The 17657-nt window shown below is 39.0% G+C and overlaps 1 protein-coding gene across 18 annotated transcripts in view; it reads left to right on the forward strand.

The window, feature by feature from the left end:
• LOC311433677 (protein bicaudal D homolog 1) overlaps positions 1-17657 on the forward strand; it is a 294907-nt gene that overhangs the window by 105831 nt on the left and 171419 nt on the right. For 16 of the 18 annotated variants that reach the window (XR_014690894.1, XM_084513060.1, XM_084513059.1 and 13 more), the window contains exon 3: positions 17222-17374. Coding sequence is in view for 17 of the 18 variants with exons in the window: in XM_084513060.1 (XP_084369186.1) it covers positions 17222-17374 (153 nt within the window). In the remaining variant the exon portion in view is untranslated. Of the gene's footprint in view, positions 1-16523; positions 16806-17221; positions 17375-17657 lie in introns of those variants that run through there. The other 2 variants (XM_084513086.1, XM_084513087.1) reach the window with 2 other exon arrangements.

Below are 17657 nucleotides of genomic sequence, written 5' to 3' on the forward strand. Positions count from 1 at the left end.
AGCAAACTCATGATGTATTGAATCTTCTACTAAATTAAGGAATCCCTTGCAGGGATTCAGGGGAGTGTAGTGTGTAAACTCTCCAGCACTGTAGAAAAGTCATGATCTGTCAGCTCTGTGCACTTGCCTTGATTCAAGGACATTAAAACTCATAGTTGCTGTTGAAAAATGAATGCAAGAATTGCATGGGAACAAAGTTCTGTAACACACAGAAAATCTCCAACCTTCTTATACTGTGAGTTACCCTCAGAGGCTGTTTTTCTGTAAGGTACAGACAGCTGACTGCAAGCAGTAATTTTTGTGGTGCTAGATCAGACTTTAGAAGCTCTGTTTGAGTCTGTGACCTAATGTGGCTCTCTTCAGTTGCTTATGTGATAGAGGAGTTTCTGAGCCCTTAAATGCTGTTCCCTTCCCCTGCCATCCCCCACACCCCTTTTTCTCAGGAACTGGTCTCATGTCATTATGAAGATTCATCAAAGATTTGTTTGCATACATGTACATATGTTTATGGACCTTGGCTGCAGTTAATCCTTAATGCAATAATGTTGACCTCAGCTGAACTATATTTGCCTCATTATACACAAATTGCTACCAAAAATTACTAAATGTTACTTTTTAACCATTTGCATACTGCCACACTAAGTTGAAGAAAAAACGAGGGAGCCCTAAACCTAGAACATACACTGCTCTGTTCCATTCAGTAAAATTAAGCTGATTTTCTTGGCCTTAGTGTGTGATGCTGCACTTAACTCGTGATCTTTAGCTGTTAATGAAAACAGTGATAAAAGCAATTATTTTTCTGAAAAAGCTCTGCTGTGCTATGTAGGCAATGAAGTACTCCAGTAACTCCTATAATTAAGGCTTTTCTCCTTTGCCTTGGAACATATGAAAAGATCAAAGTGTCGTCCCCCTTTCTCCCTCCCCTCAGTGGATGTTTCATACCACAGAATAAATTTAAGTGCCCAAAACCTAGCATGGGTAAAGGATTTACTCTAAATAAATGTTGTCATACAAATTTTGACTGGGCACTCTAAACAAGTCTTCTTTATGGACAAGATAAATATATATTTCTAGCCTTTTCCTCCTTGAAGTTCAAGATAATCTTATCCAAGGAATAAAACTAGCTACAAAGAAACTAAATAACCTGAAGTAGCCAGCAGCAAACTATGTATAGTTGAGTTAGAGAATGTTTATTCTTGATCTATCAAATAAATAGTCCTTAGAAAGGAAGCTCCACAAATTGGCAGAGATGGGGTATACTGTATGTGATTCCTTCCAGAACTGGTAATAATATAATGCCGATGTCTGGATAGTCTGTAATCTTCCATTCCAGGGAACAAAACTGAAAGTTTCTGCCTCAACCACAGAACATTGTATTTCACAGGTGAGTCATTTTCTCACATTATAGAAATGATCAAGATCATCTGTATAAGTGAGGACTAGTGATTTCTGCTGCTGCGTCAGTGGTGCTACCATCTGCTCAGCTCCCTGCATACTCGGCGAGCTGATTTAACAAGTCTGTTCTTATAGCAACATTAATCCTATTCATATGAGAGATAAAATACTATGTAAATAAATTCTGCCTGCAGTAAGAATTTCCTTTTTGAAAACCAAGTTTTGTTTTATGAATTTCCTAACTCCTTATATATGTTTCGTTTTACCTGATAATCAGATGTTTGCACTGTGTTCTAAATATGCTCTAAATTCTTAAGATATATAATTTATACAAATTTACTGTAATCAGATGATTATTTTTTTTTCTAATTGAGATTTTAAGGAGTAAAGGCTAAGGTTCTTATATTCAACTACTGAATGTCCCCTTGCATTTGAAGGCTCTTTTTACACTCGGTGATCTGTGTTGCATCCTAAAGCTCAGAAATTCCTGGGATTCTTGTATTCCCAATACTAACTGAAACATGTTGATTTCTTTACTCAAGATTCAAATACTGTAATCTGTTTCCCAATGCTCTTGATTGGTTTTTAACTGTGTTATTATGAATCTGTCTGGTTCTTCTTGATATCCTGTAAGAGAAGATACAAAGTGTCATGTAGCACCTCTTTCACATCTGTTTTGTGCTCACACACACGAAACACTAGCAATGTTCTGCATTTCCCCTGGTGGAGTATGTAAAGAATTTATCTTGCTTTTTTTTTTTTTTTTTTTTTTTTTTAGCTTTTCAATTTTCAAGAAATTCCTTCTGCATCAACTCCTTTCTCCCATTTCCCAGTTACTCTTGAAGCTGTGTGCTATTGCTAAATCCAAGTTTCTAATTGAGATTCCAAGCAGCAAAAATTGCATCATTGCCTTTTGTTTTTCCATGAAAGCCCATATTAATGGAGACTGCCTTATATAAAGCAGTCCTCTTTCACCTTTGAGAACAAAGAAGAGTTCCTGTCTGAAACAAGTACTGTGACATTTCAGTGTATTGAAAGAGCTGTACTGAGCCAGGAGATGCTTTATCCAGATCCTTGACCATTCTTATCAGTGCAGTGCACAATCAGCACCAGTGATGGTGTGACGAAGTACCTGGTACAGTCAGGAGCTGCATCTCTGAAACATTTCCCAGGGCTAAGAGAGAAAAGGAGGCCTTGGTATTGCTCAGAGCCTGTTAGAGTGCTGATGCTTGACCTTGAGGTCACTGCAAGAACATAGTTGAGACACAGACCAGTGTATACTTTGTGGTCTGCTACTGTCTTACTCAAACCTTCCAGTTCCAGACTTGTGCGAAATGTGGGCTCTGATTCAAAGCTCACCAAATTAACAGTATTTTTAAATTTCCCATCTGAATTCTTCCACTGGTTATTCTGGATTTGGATCAGACTCAGGATTTCTGTAGAAGAGAAAGGGACTGATGCCAGGGTGTGTGGCATGCAATATCTCTTACCATAGTCTGTTAGACCTAAGTGAAATGTGCGTGTGTGATTCTGTAGTTGGAAGAAAATCAGATTCAGGTGTGATTAGTCAAGCTCTGACAAATCTTGACTACTACTCTTAATTTTGAGCTAACGCTTAGGGTTTTGTCAAACATAAATAAAAGATATTTTTCCCAGGTATTTGTGGATAAGTATAAAAATCCTTATGGTGACACATTACAGTATTAGCACCTGATGAGGCTGAGCTCAATTAAGCATCATGCAGAGACAGTATTACTTTCTCTGTTGTATGGTTTTAACATGTTAAATTAAAATGGTAAGCTCATGCGTGGTCAGACATGAATTTTCATCTTGGGCGATCATCTTAATTTGTCATATGAATTGTGAGATAAAAAATTGTGTCGACAGTGTTCCTCAGCCTCTCTTTCTCACAAGCTGAAAGCAAAGAATATCCAAGATGTTTTACTGATGCTTGGGTTTTCTTTTTCAAAGTGAAATTTTGTTTTATTTTTCTTAATTAAGTTTCCTTCATGAATGTGAGAAAATAGTTTTAAAATAAAAGGAGAAATTGGGAGAAAACTTTGACTAAAAAAAAAAAAAAAAGAAAAACTTTGGTTGTAAGCAGGTATCCTCAATTTCATAAATCCTCGGGGAAAAGCAGCATTGAGAGAAACTGGCCTGTCCCTCTGTTCACAAGTCTGCACCATGGGATAGACTGCTGCTGATTTCCATTACTGGTTTTTGTTACTGGGGCATAATACTTTTCCTGTCTTATAGCAAATAACAGCTTGAAACATTTGTCATCACTGGGGTACTAATGCACTTTATTGAAGAAGTACAGCAAATAAGCAGTATGCAAGATCATTTTATTATTTTTTTTTGGCCACTTTAAATTTAGCTCTTATACATGGTTATATGTATGTCTTTCATTAACCCCTGCTTAGCTAAAATGACATATTTGAGAGAAATTAGTCAATTAGTCTTTGCTGCATGTTAAGCATGCTCATACCTCTAGTTAAAGAAAAATGGACTAAGGAGAGAGAATTGGAGGGGCAGTAAAAAGATATATTTTGGCAGTCTTCCATCCACAGATGGTAATGGAGAGAAAAAATCGCCTGGGAACTCTGAATTTTCAGTGTTATTAGGCAGGGCAGGATGTTTGTACTGGTGAGTTTAGAACAAGTAAGGGCAGGAGAAGCTTACAGTATGGTGTTTACATTTGAGACAAGTGATTGGAAACGATTTGCAGGGCTTTGTCTGGGTCACCAAAAACACTCCACCAAGGGAATGAGCAGGAAGAAAAACTACAGTGTTTGGAACAGCATTTAGTTTTCTTTGAAATCCATCTCTTTTGCTAAAAAACTAGCTAAGTACATAGTTTGCTTAGTAAAGCAGCTCCTAAATAAAATTTCAGCTTAATGTCAAACAGCAGCCCAAAGGAACAGTGCTACAGCAGTTGCAGTCCCTTAATGAGACTGAAAAAAAAAAAGGTTTAGGCTTTGTGTCACTTCTATTTATGAAAGCAAGCAAAGTAATCCATATTAGGAGTTGTGATCCAACATGCTAGGCTAATACCAAAGAATACATCTGAATTGTGCCTAGGTACTCCTAAAACTTAGCTAATGTGATTTCTGAGGGGCTCAGGAGTGTGGGCAAAATATTTAGGATTCAGTGGCTGATGTTATCCTCATCTGTTTGTTGCTATATGAGAGCTGTCTCCAATGGTTTCCCATTTAGTGGTAATAGCTGGAAAGATCCACAGGGAAATAAAGTTCCTACTTTCTTAGGACCCAAGCAAGAAATGGATTTTTAATGTATTTTTAACTTGAGTCTTTGACTTGCATCTAGGTTGAAGACCACGCTTAATTAAAACCCAGTACCTTCCATGCTGTTAATGTCTATGATTACTAAGTGGGGATGTTCTTTGCCTAAAGCAACTCATCTCTCTCCCTGTGCTTGCTACAGTTATGCCACTCCTGCAGCAGATGCCAAATTACTGCAAAGGGATGCTAGCCATTCTCTAGATCACCAAAATGGGCACCATTTACATTTCACAGACAGTGTTTATATAGTGTGGCAGTTCAGCCACTCATCCATAAGGAGCCTCCATCAGTAGAGGCAGGATCAGGACGAAGAACTGACAGATGCAGCTGTAAGGTTAACTTTTCTTTTCATGGCTGCATTTTTTCACAACCAGTGCTTACACTCTATACAAGCTGAAGCAAAATCACCTGTGCTGCAGAAACTTCCATGTGATCAAAGGTGAAAGGTAGAGACTATTAACCAAACGTGCAGCCCCTGACAGGGAAAATGTGTTGCCAAAAGTTGTTATACCACAGTTGTTATATTCTGCCGATGTATTTGGTGGCATCCTACATTGTACTGCACAAAGAGCATGGTGCAAGTGTGCAGATATGATGCATATTGCATGTACCATGTGTGTATTTGTATGTAGGCGTACAATGACCAGGAAGATGCAAAGTCAATTCTCTGGTCAAGATGCTGGGTGAATTAAAGCTCAGTGTGATAATTAAAAGCACAAGGACCAGTGAGCAGCTGAGGCTGTTGTCTTTAGAGACACTGGTAGCTGTATTTCAAAGAAAAAGCTGAGAATGGTCTGCAGCTGTGGGGCTATATGACAGGGAATATATTGATCAGTTTACAAAGGGAGGTTCATAAATCTCATCTTATTCCTGTTGCTTGTCTGAATTTTGACCTAGTTCAAGTGTGGTGCTGATTTTCCCCCATGAGGATGGCTGTCGTTTCACTAGATTGATTATTCTGCTGCATTTTTGCAGCACATACCTGAATTCAGTTATGCTATATCGAGGCATAGAAAGTACAACAGAACCGAAAAGCCTGCATTTAAATAGTTATTGCTCAAACTGTTTTTAGATTTTATTGGAGTGCTTAAGAAAATAGGGAAATTGTAGAACACAAAAATGAGCTTGGAGCCTTCCTCCAATATTTGTTATATTTTGTAATAAAAATAAGGGGAAAAAAACAAATACCCACAAATGAAGCAAGAGCTATCAATCAGCTCTGTCCTGCTGGGATATTAGAAAACGTGAGGGAGCAATTAAGACTTTGGACTGCAATCCTTTGCTGCCACAGAGGTTTCTTGGCAACAGCTGGAGGTTCATAGCCCAGCACTCCCGTGTTGCAGGGGGGCACCTGGGGGGGGCTGAGTGGGGTGGCCAGGCTGGCACCCTTGTTTTATCCGGCAGACACCAGCAGGCTTGCAAGCTTAGAGCTTGAAAACACTGATGTTGGGGTAGGTAGGTAAGAAAAAAAAAAAAAAAAAAAAAAAAAAAAAAGTAAAATAGCTTTCCTGTCTACTTGTCATATCAGTGTGTTGTTTTTTTTTTTTTTTCTGGTTCTTCATAAATCTGAAAAAAGAGTAGGTCTTCATTTGTCAAAGTCCTTGAGCATAACTTAAGCCAGGATGGAGAAGCTGCTTAGCTGTCTTGCTGAACTGTGGATTTTACAGTCCAAGAGCTGCCAAGTCCCTTTGTCCGTGTGTGCCCTAAGAATCATGGTGGTCACTCTGTATTTGTCGTAAGACGCTGTCCTCTTCGTGCTACAAGGTCCTCAGGGGCAATCAGCAGCGATTTAGTGAATGCTATCTTTAGGTAAATAAAGGGCCATTTTAAGTTTCTGTGGGCATTCCCAGTTCTGTTCTTTTAACCATGTCTTATTAATAATTTAATAATCCTTCTCAGTGGAAGGCTTCTGTTTTCAGCCCAACAGCCATCATCAGCTATATGGAAGTCAGTCGATAGTCATTGGAAATATGCTGAAAGGAAAACAACGGTGTTTTTAAAGGGGAATACAAAATCATAGGATATATATATATATATATATATATTATATAAAATAATATCCAGAGTCAAACTAATATTTTACCATAAATGCCACATTTTCTTGGAGAGTATTTTACAGCATTTAATTCTTGTTTTGGTGCATTGCAGGCACTGCATAATGTTCAGTGTTTATTCAATTTCCAAAAGAATAATTTAATTCTAAGGTTGTGCTGCCACGAGCAACATGCTTGAGTAACTCTCACAGAGAATGTCGTTAATAGTCAGCCCTTGGACTGTATTTTACATCTGTGTTTCTGTTCTGTGTGCCAAAAGGCAAGAATCTTGTGTGCCTTTTGAGTGCAAGATAGAAAACTGTCCCTGTAAAAATTACCCATGTAGACTGTAATATGTACATGTATATTAAGTGGATCTGTGTAATATCCAGTCTGTATTAAAATAAATAAAGAAAAGGTCAGATTATAAGAGCCAAGATTAAGTGTCAAACCAATTTGTGTTGAACTGTCAAGAGCAGTGTGATGTTTCAGACTTTCTGAGTACAGGTATTTTCACTGTCCTTATCAATAAATTTAGGTAATCTTTAGTGCGGTTTACTTTATCAAATCTTTCACAAAGGCATTTGTACTCATGAATTACCGTGTTTGCTGTAATGAATTAAAATTATGTGTAAAATTCAGTCCTAAAGAATGCAGTTTATAGACAGATGAGATACTTATCTTTGCTTGTTTGCCACCTAAGTCACTCAGATTTATTACCTAAAATAAAAATGCCAAGTCTTCGAGTAAAAAGGCATTAGTCATCAAGTCAATTTTCATCTTTTTAATATTAATCAACTGCTGTTTCTGAATTGATGTTTGTGCTACTGTCACAAAAATAAGTGTGTGGGGGTTGGTGGGGGTTCTGTGCACAAGGTCAAATTTGCTGCAGAATGCTGTGCTTGTTTTAGCAGCAGATGGATAACATTACATGGATTTTAATTACTGAAATTAATCCTGACTTTTAGGAAATACTCTGCCTTATTAGTGACATAATTGGCCACATGATAACATTTGAATTTTGTGGCACAGATGTGTTTGTTAAAAAAACGCCTCTGTCCTTCTGGAGAAGAATGAGAATTACTCAAGTTTTACTTGCTTGTTGCTCCTCCTCTCTTAGCAACCTTTTATACAATATAGATATTTTTCAATGATAACTTGAAATAGTCTGTTGGAATTGTGAAGGAGGTGTGTGCACGTTCACAAGGCGCTTTTAAAACACCTCTGCAGCTGGCACTCTGTAAGAATAATTATAACAAGGAAAGCTGTGCTATAAGCATGGGCTTTTACAGAGCTCCTTTGCTGAACTCTTGCAGCTCCTCTGCAGCACAACAGAGAGTGTCTCAGCAGATGACTACTAGAAATAGGCTTTTTTTACCTGTGAATAGTTTTATTTATTTATTGTATCCTTTAGTTATTTATTCATACTGTATTCATACTACTTTCTAAAAGATATTAAGTTTCTTTTTTGCTTCTTTCAATGAATTCCTCCTCTCTCAATCCTTTGTGAGGAGCCTTGCACTAAAATGAATGTAGAGAGTTAATTGGGGTCTCCTATTATTTTTTTTCCCTGGTATCTAGTTACCTTTATCATCATCACCCATCTCTCCGTGTTCCTGCTATATTTCATGCAAGGACATCTTACAGGATTTCTCTGTTGTAGGAGCTATCTGGAAATCTTCACTTTTAGCATGTTTTTCTGTTTGTATGGGAGAGGTGGCTAAAGATGGATATGGTGGGTAAATGGAAAGCTCCTGCAGAAAGGAAGAGATGTATTTATTTTCCTGTCTTTTGTGGGTAGGAGAGTAAAAACTGTTTTCTCAATACAATGCAAAAGACCTGGTCAGATTAAGTATTCAAAAGAGTGTTACGAGAAAGGCAAAAGTGAAGTAATGAAACAAGTTTCTGGAAAAAGTGGTGGGATCTATTGTTGGAAGAGTTTAAGAGGAGATCAGACATATCAGGAATGACATAGATGTAGTTGCTCTTATTTAGGGAAAGACAAATGGACTAGATGCTCTCCAGAGGCCCTTCTGTGATCCATTTTTCTATGGTTTCCATGATCTTTTGTGAGCTGTGGATCAGGATTAATTACCTGCCTGGTTAATTTGAACTGAGCCCCCTGCTAGCTTAGCTGAACTCTCCCCAGGACCAGATGTATTCTTTCTGCTGCCCAGCACTGGGTCTGTGTGTCCACAGGCTCTCAGCTTCCTGGGCTCTACCACAGCAAACTGATCTGCTCAACTGGGGAAAGCAAAGGCACTTGTCAGCAGTCATTGTTACTACAACTTCTAGCTGGTGTTTACAAGACTGGTGATTGGCTCGGCATGCAAATTGAAAGAAAGCAGAGCTTGGATGGTATTGTAATGCAGTGCAGGATGGCAAGGCTGAGCTGAGAGCACAGGCCCCACGCACATGTCCCTTGGCAGCGCAGCTGGGTTGCCGGTGTAAGAAATATGAGGGATGTAAGATTGAGCTAGCAGCAAGCTGTAATTAAAATAGCTCTGAGGCCTAAGGAGGGGAGGCAGTTGCCATGGGGAATGGAAACCGTACAAAGAGTGTAGCTCTGTGCCTGAAGCATAGGAGGTTGGAATTGCTGCCTGGCACGCTCAGAGAGAGGTTAAAGCAGGGAGCTCTGAAAACATCCTGACATCAAAAGGTGGAGTAGTATAGCAGAAAGCAGCACAAAAGCAAGCAGGGGTATATTTTGTTGTACCAACCAACCGTAATGGGTGCAAAAATAGCCAAAGCTCACCCCTCTTATCTAGGTTCTTGTATGTATCCACTTTAGTGTCTTTTCCTCCCATCCTCAGCAACTCACTTCACTCCTCTCCACTCCTCATACAGTGAAATCTTAGTCCTGCTGGAGGCTATATAAATTTTGCAGTTTACATTGATGGGTCTGGGTTTCTGCCTCTGGAATTTCAAGTAAGTTATGTATTTGTGGCTGAGCAGCAAGAATATCCAAAATAGAGATGGTACGTGTTCCTGTTTCCTACCTCCTGCTAGCACAAGTGTCTTTGTGTTCACCCTGCCAACAGTAGCAGGGAGTAAATGCCATGAAAAACAACTTTGTTTTGCTTTTGAGGGTGGCTTGCTGCCCCCTGATCTGGTTGATGATGTGGAAGAGAGTGCTGGCCCAAGGGGGGCCAGGACCAGGAACAGCAGCTGTCCCACTGATGAGCTTAAACAGAGGAGCACAAATCCACACCCTGTTAGCACAACTTTTCATTTGACGGTCAGCCAGTGCCCCGTTGGGGCTAGAAGGAAATTTGGCACTTTGCACCTGACAGATGGCCTCTCAAAGGGATGGTGTAGCTGGCAGATGCCTCTCCCAAGTGATCTGCTCAGCTTTAGAACAAGCCCTGGGTTTCTTGACAAGCTTGAAAAGGCCTGTGTGAATCCTTCATCAAAAACCCTGCCTTGAGGCATTGTCATGTCGAATCACTTCTGTTGGGTTCCTTAATTGTGGCTAGAAAGTGACAACACTCATAGGAAAGTCTGTAATTGGGAAGAAAAAAAGGCTATGTAATCCAAAATGCCACAGAATAAATACACACACACCTTTTAAAAAAAATTACTTTTTTTTCTGCGCAATTTGTTTTTAATATCTTTATAATAGGACATACTCAGGATATCTTTATAATAGGACATGCTCAGGCATGGGATAATTAGTGATGCAGAGTGGGTAACAGGGAGAGAGCAGGACTGGACTTTGGGCCGGAGGTGGTCCCTGGACGGCTGTGGTCCACTGGAACCAGTAGAAATTTGAAGACCAAAGTTGGTCTGAATGGACTGTGGAAAGACTCTTGGTGGCGAGTCCTGCCTTGCCTGCTCTTGTTTTGAGGGATGCTGTTATGAGCCTGCTTCAAGGCCCAGGTATTTAATTCGTTCTTCGACCCAGCCAATGTGGCATTTAAAAACAAATACTCCCACTTATCAGAAATGTTTAATGCCACCAGAGCTGCAGGAGACAGATAAGTAGCAGAATTTTAACTTGAAACAAAATGACCTCCACAATGTCTTTCTCACAGCAAAACTTTTTTATTCCAGCCAAATATTTTAGCATTTGCCATGCTCATGTTTAAATGCACAACTTCATTCCACAGATATGTGAAAGAATCATATGAACTGAACTGTGCTGTAACCCTGGAGTTTGGATTTCCTTGTACATTGGTTTAATACAATTTTGTTAAGTGAATTTTATTTTTCTTTGAACGAACTCTTAGGAATATTGCAACAGTGTTTGTTAAAGGTGCCCATATAAAATATGGAGTGCTACTAATGCAGTCAAGATCAAACTATTATTTTTCATGTGTTCACCAGGTAAATATATATGATTAGATATTTATACTTCATTTATACAAAAGTCCTTAAAATATTATGTACCCCTGCTACAGAGAAGGAAAATTAAATGCCTAAATAATAAGAACATTTGTTAATTTTATATTTATATATATACTTACATATGAAAGTCAATAAAATAAGTATTTTATAAGGATTTATATGTAGGAGGGTTTAAAACATTGAATATTATTGGTTTCAAACTGTAGTGACTACATAAATGGGCCATTTAATTGCTTTTGATAGAAATTCACCTTAACTTCTTTAGATTTATCTATCCAATTAAACGTGTTGAAAATCTCAGGCGGTGAAATTATTAGGTGGATTGTAAAACACTTTATTTAAAAGCCATTGCTGGTGAGGCAATTTGAAACATGCATTATCTTAATCTGCTTTCTATTCAACATACTGTAGCTAACAAACACTTTTTTTTTTTTTTTTTTTATCCTTGTTTGTCATAATGCTGTCATTGTGCAAGTAAATGCATAAGAGGGAAAGATTATAGGTACTTATTATTCTACAGATCTTGTTCACAATAGTATGTCTTTTTTTTTTTTTTTTTTTTTTTTTTTTTGAGACTGCATAGTATATCAAAAGCTAAGGAAAATGTTTTAATATCAGAATCAAACATTTCAATTATTAGTGGTTTCTGCTCTCGGTTACTGTAGGAGAGGTGTTTGGCTTTTAAAGTAGTGTGCCAATACAGATGGTTAGATCATATATGATATTATGAACTCTAATAATGCCACCTGGATTAAATGTTTTGAAGGACAAAATCAGATAAATTCAGATTAAAAAGGAGGATGCAGACTTTTTACAGTAAGGAAAGTGAATCTCTGAAGTAATTTATTTTGGGATATAGAGGTATCTACATATTGAAAAGGAAGAACAAACATTTCTATAAGAGACGCTCTGTCTCTACTCTGCTAGGGTGTCTACATCTATGATTCATCAGCAGGATCATGGCTGCAAAGTCTACACAAATGTCAGACCAGGAGAGACTAGGTCATCCACAAAATCCCATTGTATTTTTTGTTATCCTCTGAAACACTGAAAATATCATTCTTTCAGTTGAAAGTAAGTATTCCTGTATGTGCGGTAGAGAAACTTCAAGGCAAGTCTAGAGGACCTCATCCGGGGACTGAAAATAGTTGACAGTAAATAAAAGGAAAAATGGTCCTTGCTCTTCTGTTCCCCTTTTTGTCCTCTCTTCTCTCTGTCCGCTTCAGAATGAAAAATCAGGATGTGCCAGGGGCAAGCTGTGTATCTCTGGAGGCCATTACTGGCTTTCCAACACTTTCAGATGCTTCACCGCCCTGTTGGTTCAGCCAGTGAAGTTAACAAGATTACCTCTCTCCTTATTGCACAGCACTATTTTGATATCCTACCTGATAAAGCATTTTCTCTTTGTCCATTTTCTTGCTAGCTGGCGGTGCTGCTTGAAACCTCATGCTTTGCCTTTATCCAGGATTTTCCAAAGCTACACTTACCCCAATTCTCCTTGCCCCCTGTTGAGTAAGCTGAGTATAGACTCTTACTTTTTTGGAGAACCATTTCCTTTTGTGGGTGTGCAAGTCTGCAGAACTTTTCATGCCTGGTATGGCAAGTCCCTTTGTGGTTCTTTCCTTCTATAGGAAGGAGGAGGGATGGCTTTCCAGTGGTGTCCTCTCACTTCCTGCTATGCTGGGTAGAAGACATCTCTGTAGGATGCAGAAATAGACTTTCCTTTTCTTAAGGAAGATGAAAAAGTATCCACAATTCACAGCAGAGGTTTCTAAATAGGAGGTGTAATTGAGCTTTAAAGTTTCTAAGTGTATATTCATATGAGGAGCAGCTGAAGGAACTGGGGTTGTTTAGTCTGGAGAAGAGGAGGCTCAGGGGAGGCTCTTATTGCTCTCTACCTGAAAGGAAGTTGTGAGGAGCTGGGGATCAGCTTCTTCTTGCAGATAACTAGCGATAGGACTAGAGGGAATGGCCTCACGTTCTACCAGGAGAGGTTTAGGTTGTAAATCAGGAGAAATTTCTTCTCAGAAAGATTAGTTAGGCATTGGAATGAGTTGCCCAGGGAGGTGGTGGAGTCAACATCCCTAGGGGTGTTCAAGGAAAGGTTGGATGTGGTGCTTGGGGACATCTGTTAGTGGGTGACATTAGTGGTTGGGGAATGGTTGGACCAGATGATCTTGGAGGTCTCTTCCAACCTGAATGATTTTATGATTCTATTTGCTAAAAGCAATGAATCAAAGATAGTTTAGGGTTTGAATTTTTTCCTCATTAATTTATTGTGAATTTATTTATGGTTTGATGTTGCCAAATAGATGCAAACAATATATGTAGCAAGAAGACAAAATCATTTATAAATAGGATTAGTTTTGTGATGGGATAATCCTGAAGGAAGACCCAAACCTGTTTTTTGTCAAAGTTGTGCTGGTAGCCCTCTAAGCCATTTCCCCATGCAAAGTCAACCTGTTGGTAATTAAATTTGAACTCTATTAAACTTTATTTTCTACTATTTGCTTATTGTTATTTTTCCTAAAAAATGCACCTTTTATTTTCCTCTTTAAAGGAAAGTGAGACTTATCAACAAACACATAAGATCATGGATATTAGTCTAAGCGTAAATTTTCTATTAGATTCAATTTACTGCTAGTGCAATAAAACTGTCATCAGATCGAATGAGATTTTGTACTGCATCAGCCATAACACAGTGACATTAAATCGGAAGTATATAATTTTTCCATTGTTCTCTTACTCATGAGTTATGAAAATTATAAAGTAACGCACAGTATCATGCTAATGCTTGCATTTTTTCCAGCAGATAAGTAGTGATTTTGTCAGGGTAGATTGGGGCATCTAATTAGTTTCTGATTACATGGCTGTTTTGTAGGATGAAAAATAGCACAATTTACTGCAGTAAGGATGAAAGCTTTTTCATGAAAGCTTTTCATGAAAATTTGCATGAAAAAATGTAGGGAAAAGCCCAAACATTAGCTCCCCAATTTTTGAACTGGAGCCCTCTGTCTTTCATTTCTCGTGGTCTGTTCTGTTACATTAGACATGCATTGAATGATGTGATTGACATCTTCCACAATTACTGTTCGCATATAATTAGATGCAATGCTGACAAGGACTCTGTTGTTTGTTTGTTATAGTTTCACAAAAAGGCCTTATCATTTTTTCTTTTTTCCTTTTTTTTTTTTTTTTTTTTTTTCCTCTTGCTTTTCTGGCATGGGTCCATTAGAAGCATTGCACTATGTTCTTCTGGTGACTAGGAGCAAAAATAACTTCCAGACATTAAAATGTTACTCACGTGTCATCAGCTCCACCTCTTGGATTAAATTGTTTTTTATTTACAGATGCAGTAGTTCATAGGAGAATCCTCTCTGAAAGTGTAAAAACTACTGAGACTGTGCCCTAGTAAAAGCACCCGTATCAATTGCTCTGTCCTGGAAGTTTCAACATTCAGTGCTTGATTACCAGTTAAGTTTAATTATGAATCATTTTACTGATTGGAGAATAAGTTGGGTCACATTGTCCTCTAGTGGTTCACATAGATAACTGCCCTGCTGAGAGACTTGCCTTGTGTTTTTATATCCTCTCCTGCTGTTCTCATACAAGTCCAAGTCACTTCAGAAGAGGGCTGATCCAATGACCAAATAAAAATTGATACCTTAATGACACTGTGTCAGTACAGCCAGATGTCTTCTATAACTGTGTATTGTCTGCTTGAGAAAAAAAAATATTTAAAATATTTCAAAATAGCAGTAGACACTCATGAGAAGGTAATGCATTTAGCCAGAGCATTTGATGGAAATAAATATATCCTGTTTACTGACAGTAACAAAGTACAATCTCAGCATGAGATATTTGTATAGATTGAAGAACAGCTTACCTGCACAAAACACACAGGGATTCCATATGAATGAAAACAGAATGGGAGTCTGGCATCTCCTGTGGCTACTCACTTGTAAACTGTGACAACAGCAGGCTTTTGCCCCGTAATGTGAAAGCACTCACTGCCTTTCGTACAAAACGGTGAAAGCAACTGAGCACTTCACAGCTGGGAATCTGCCAGCATAATGCAGACATTTGCAAACAGAAGGAGAGATCTCGTAGCAGGGAAAATGATCACAGAATCATTAAGGTTGGAAAAGATCTCCAAGATCATCTGGTCCAACCATCCCCTACCACCATTATTACCCACTATCCATGTCTGTTTTTTTCCATGATAAAATGCACTTTCCGTTAGAGAATATTTCATCGTCTTTTCAAAGTAAGATGAGTTTTTGTCCCCTGTGACAGAGCAGTGCTGCAGGCAGAGATAGGGCAGGCAGGCAAGAAAAGGATGCTCTGACCAGCAACTCTCCCCTTCTATCCTTCTTTTGAAGAGGCCTTCCTTTTGAAGACTGAAATTGATGGCAAACACCAGGGAACTGCAGAATACCTTGATTATACCTGACATGGCGGAGCTGTGCATTCAGTGTTGCCCACCACCAGCCTCAGTCCTGCCCATGTCCCCACACCTAAAAGCATAAGTGAACACTGCCGCTGCAGATGTGCTGACAGAAACAACATATATGAAAACAGCTCTGTGGTATAAAAAGCCTTCACCTTGTGAAATAAGCTGTGGTGCCATTTCTACAGTTCACTCATGAGTTTACTAGAAAGTGAGGGATGCAAGAATATTTGCAAAGAGTTACTTTTATCTCATGCTCTGTCACTCTTTTGCCACTGGGGATCTTTTAAACCAAAGGCATGTTTCTAGTTAAGAAATCAGATTGATTTTTTTTTTTTTTTTACACAGCTGCCAGAGTGGGGATGATGATTTTTTTTTATTTTTCTTTAACAAAAAGGCTTCATTTTAAAGAGTCACCTTAATAACTCTTTTTTGTTTCATGCTTTGTAGTGTTATTTCCCAGGATTTTATTACCATTTATTTAAGCTAGATGCTAAGCAAAACTCCGTTTATTATGAATTCAGGCCACGTGGGTTTATCTCTAAGTACTAGAGGGTCGGCTGCAGAGATGGATATATTCAGAGCTCACAGACTACAATTTCTGCTGTAATGATTTCTTAAACATTCCACACTTTCAGGTGGATATAAGGCTGCATATATTGCCCTCCCTCCACACAGAAACCTTTTAAAGAAACCTGTTACTGCTTCCCCCACGTGCTCTTTATTGCACCCCAGCAGAGAGGAGGCCCTGCCCCATCATTAGAGACCCAGCAGTATTTCCTTCCAGGAGCTCTGCAGCGGTGTTCAGTTACTGCTGGAAGCAGGAGAAAGCTGTGACCGATTACACCTGTTTCTATTGATCAGGAAAATCCAGGCTGCTCATCACAGCAGAGGGGCGCATTGCTCCTACTCGCTGTGTCAGTCACTGTTCTCCTCCAGCTGTGTTAACTCCACCTTCCCACAGTGCTTTCTTATCAGGGTTATGTCAGCAGATTCAGGGGGCTTTCCAGAACATCCTGACCCTTGATGTAAAAAGCACTCAGGCCTGGAATCTGTTGGAAGTGATTCTTGGTGCAACCGATCCCTCATGACCTCCCGTAAGGCTGTCCAGGAACCACATTTGCTAATGGAAAAATGAAAGTGGTGACCTCGTGTGTTCCCAGGCCCTGCAGGTAAAGTCCTGCCCCACACACCAAGGCTTTTGTCCGTTTTGGACAATTGCTTTCCAGCAGGCTGCATGGCGAGTCCCACACCTGCCTATGCTGCTGATACGAGCAAGTGAGTAACAGATGTCTCTGCAGAATAGATGCTGTAATTCACTGCTTTGCTGTATGAATGTGGAGAGCATCTTTTGGTGGAAAACAGGTGGTAATTTTATTTAGATCCAACTGTATCACTGAGCAATAAAACTAATGAGATGATAAAGCCCTGCCAGGCTTCCCATTTCAATAAACATCTAATCTTGAAATTGTTTTAATCAAGCTTCCCTATCAGATGTTCTCATTACTGTGCTGCTGGCACACACCTGAGAGTATCGCTTTGCCTCAGTTCAAAGGGTGATGCTGTTTTAATTTGGACTCTTAAATCCTTTCTATTTCAGGATTAATTTTTTTGTGTGGCCTTTTCCAAAGGCAGTGTGTATCGTTAAAGGGGCTGTGCACAAATGGTAACGTGCTTGCTTTTTCTCTCACCAGAATAATGAAATGGTAGAACTGCAGAGGATACGAATGAAGGATGAAATTCGAGAGTACAAATTTCGAGAGGCGAGGCTCCTGCAGGACTACACTGAACTTGAAGAAGAAAATATCACTTTGCAGAAGCTGGTGTCCACTCTGAAACAGAACCAAGTAAGCACTGGGAGACTCTAGGTGCTGTGCTGGAAAATGACGGCATTTTCTCAGGTTTCCATGATGTGATCAATCAGAACACTTCGATAGAAGTTTCTTTGTGTGTGTATGTGTATTGGTATTTTTTTAGTTGGATTTTTGCTGGATGTTTATTCCGTAACAGTGTTATTGGCCATTTTTTACATATGAGGTGGCCCTTACCTCAGTTTTGGGAAAATCCTGAGGGACTATTTCTGCACAGAACTTTGTAACAGTGGGATAACGATTACCATATCCATGATTG

The sequence above is a fragment of the Aythya ferina genome, assembly GCF_964211825.1.
Source record: "Aythya ferina genome assembly, chromosome: 1".
Taxonomy (NCBI): Eukaryota; Metazoa; Chordata; class Aves; order Anseriformes; family Anatidae; genus Aythya; species Aythya ferina.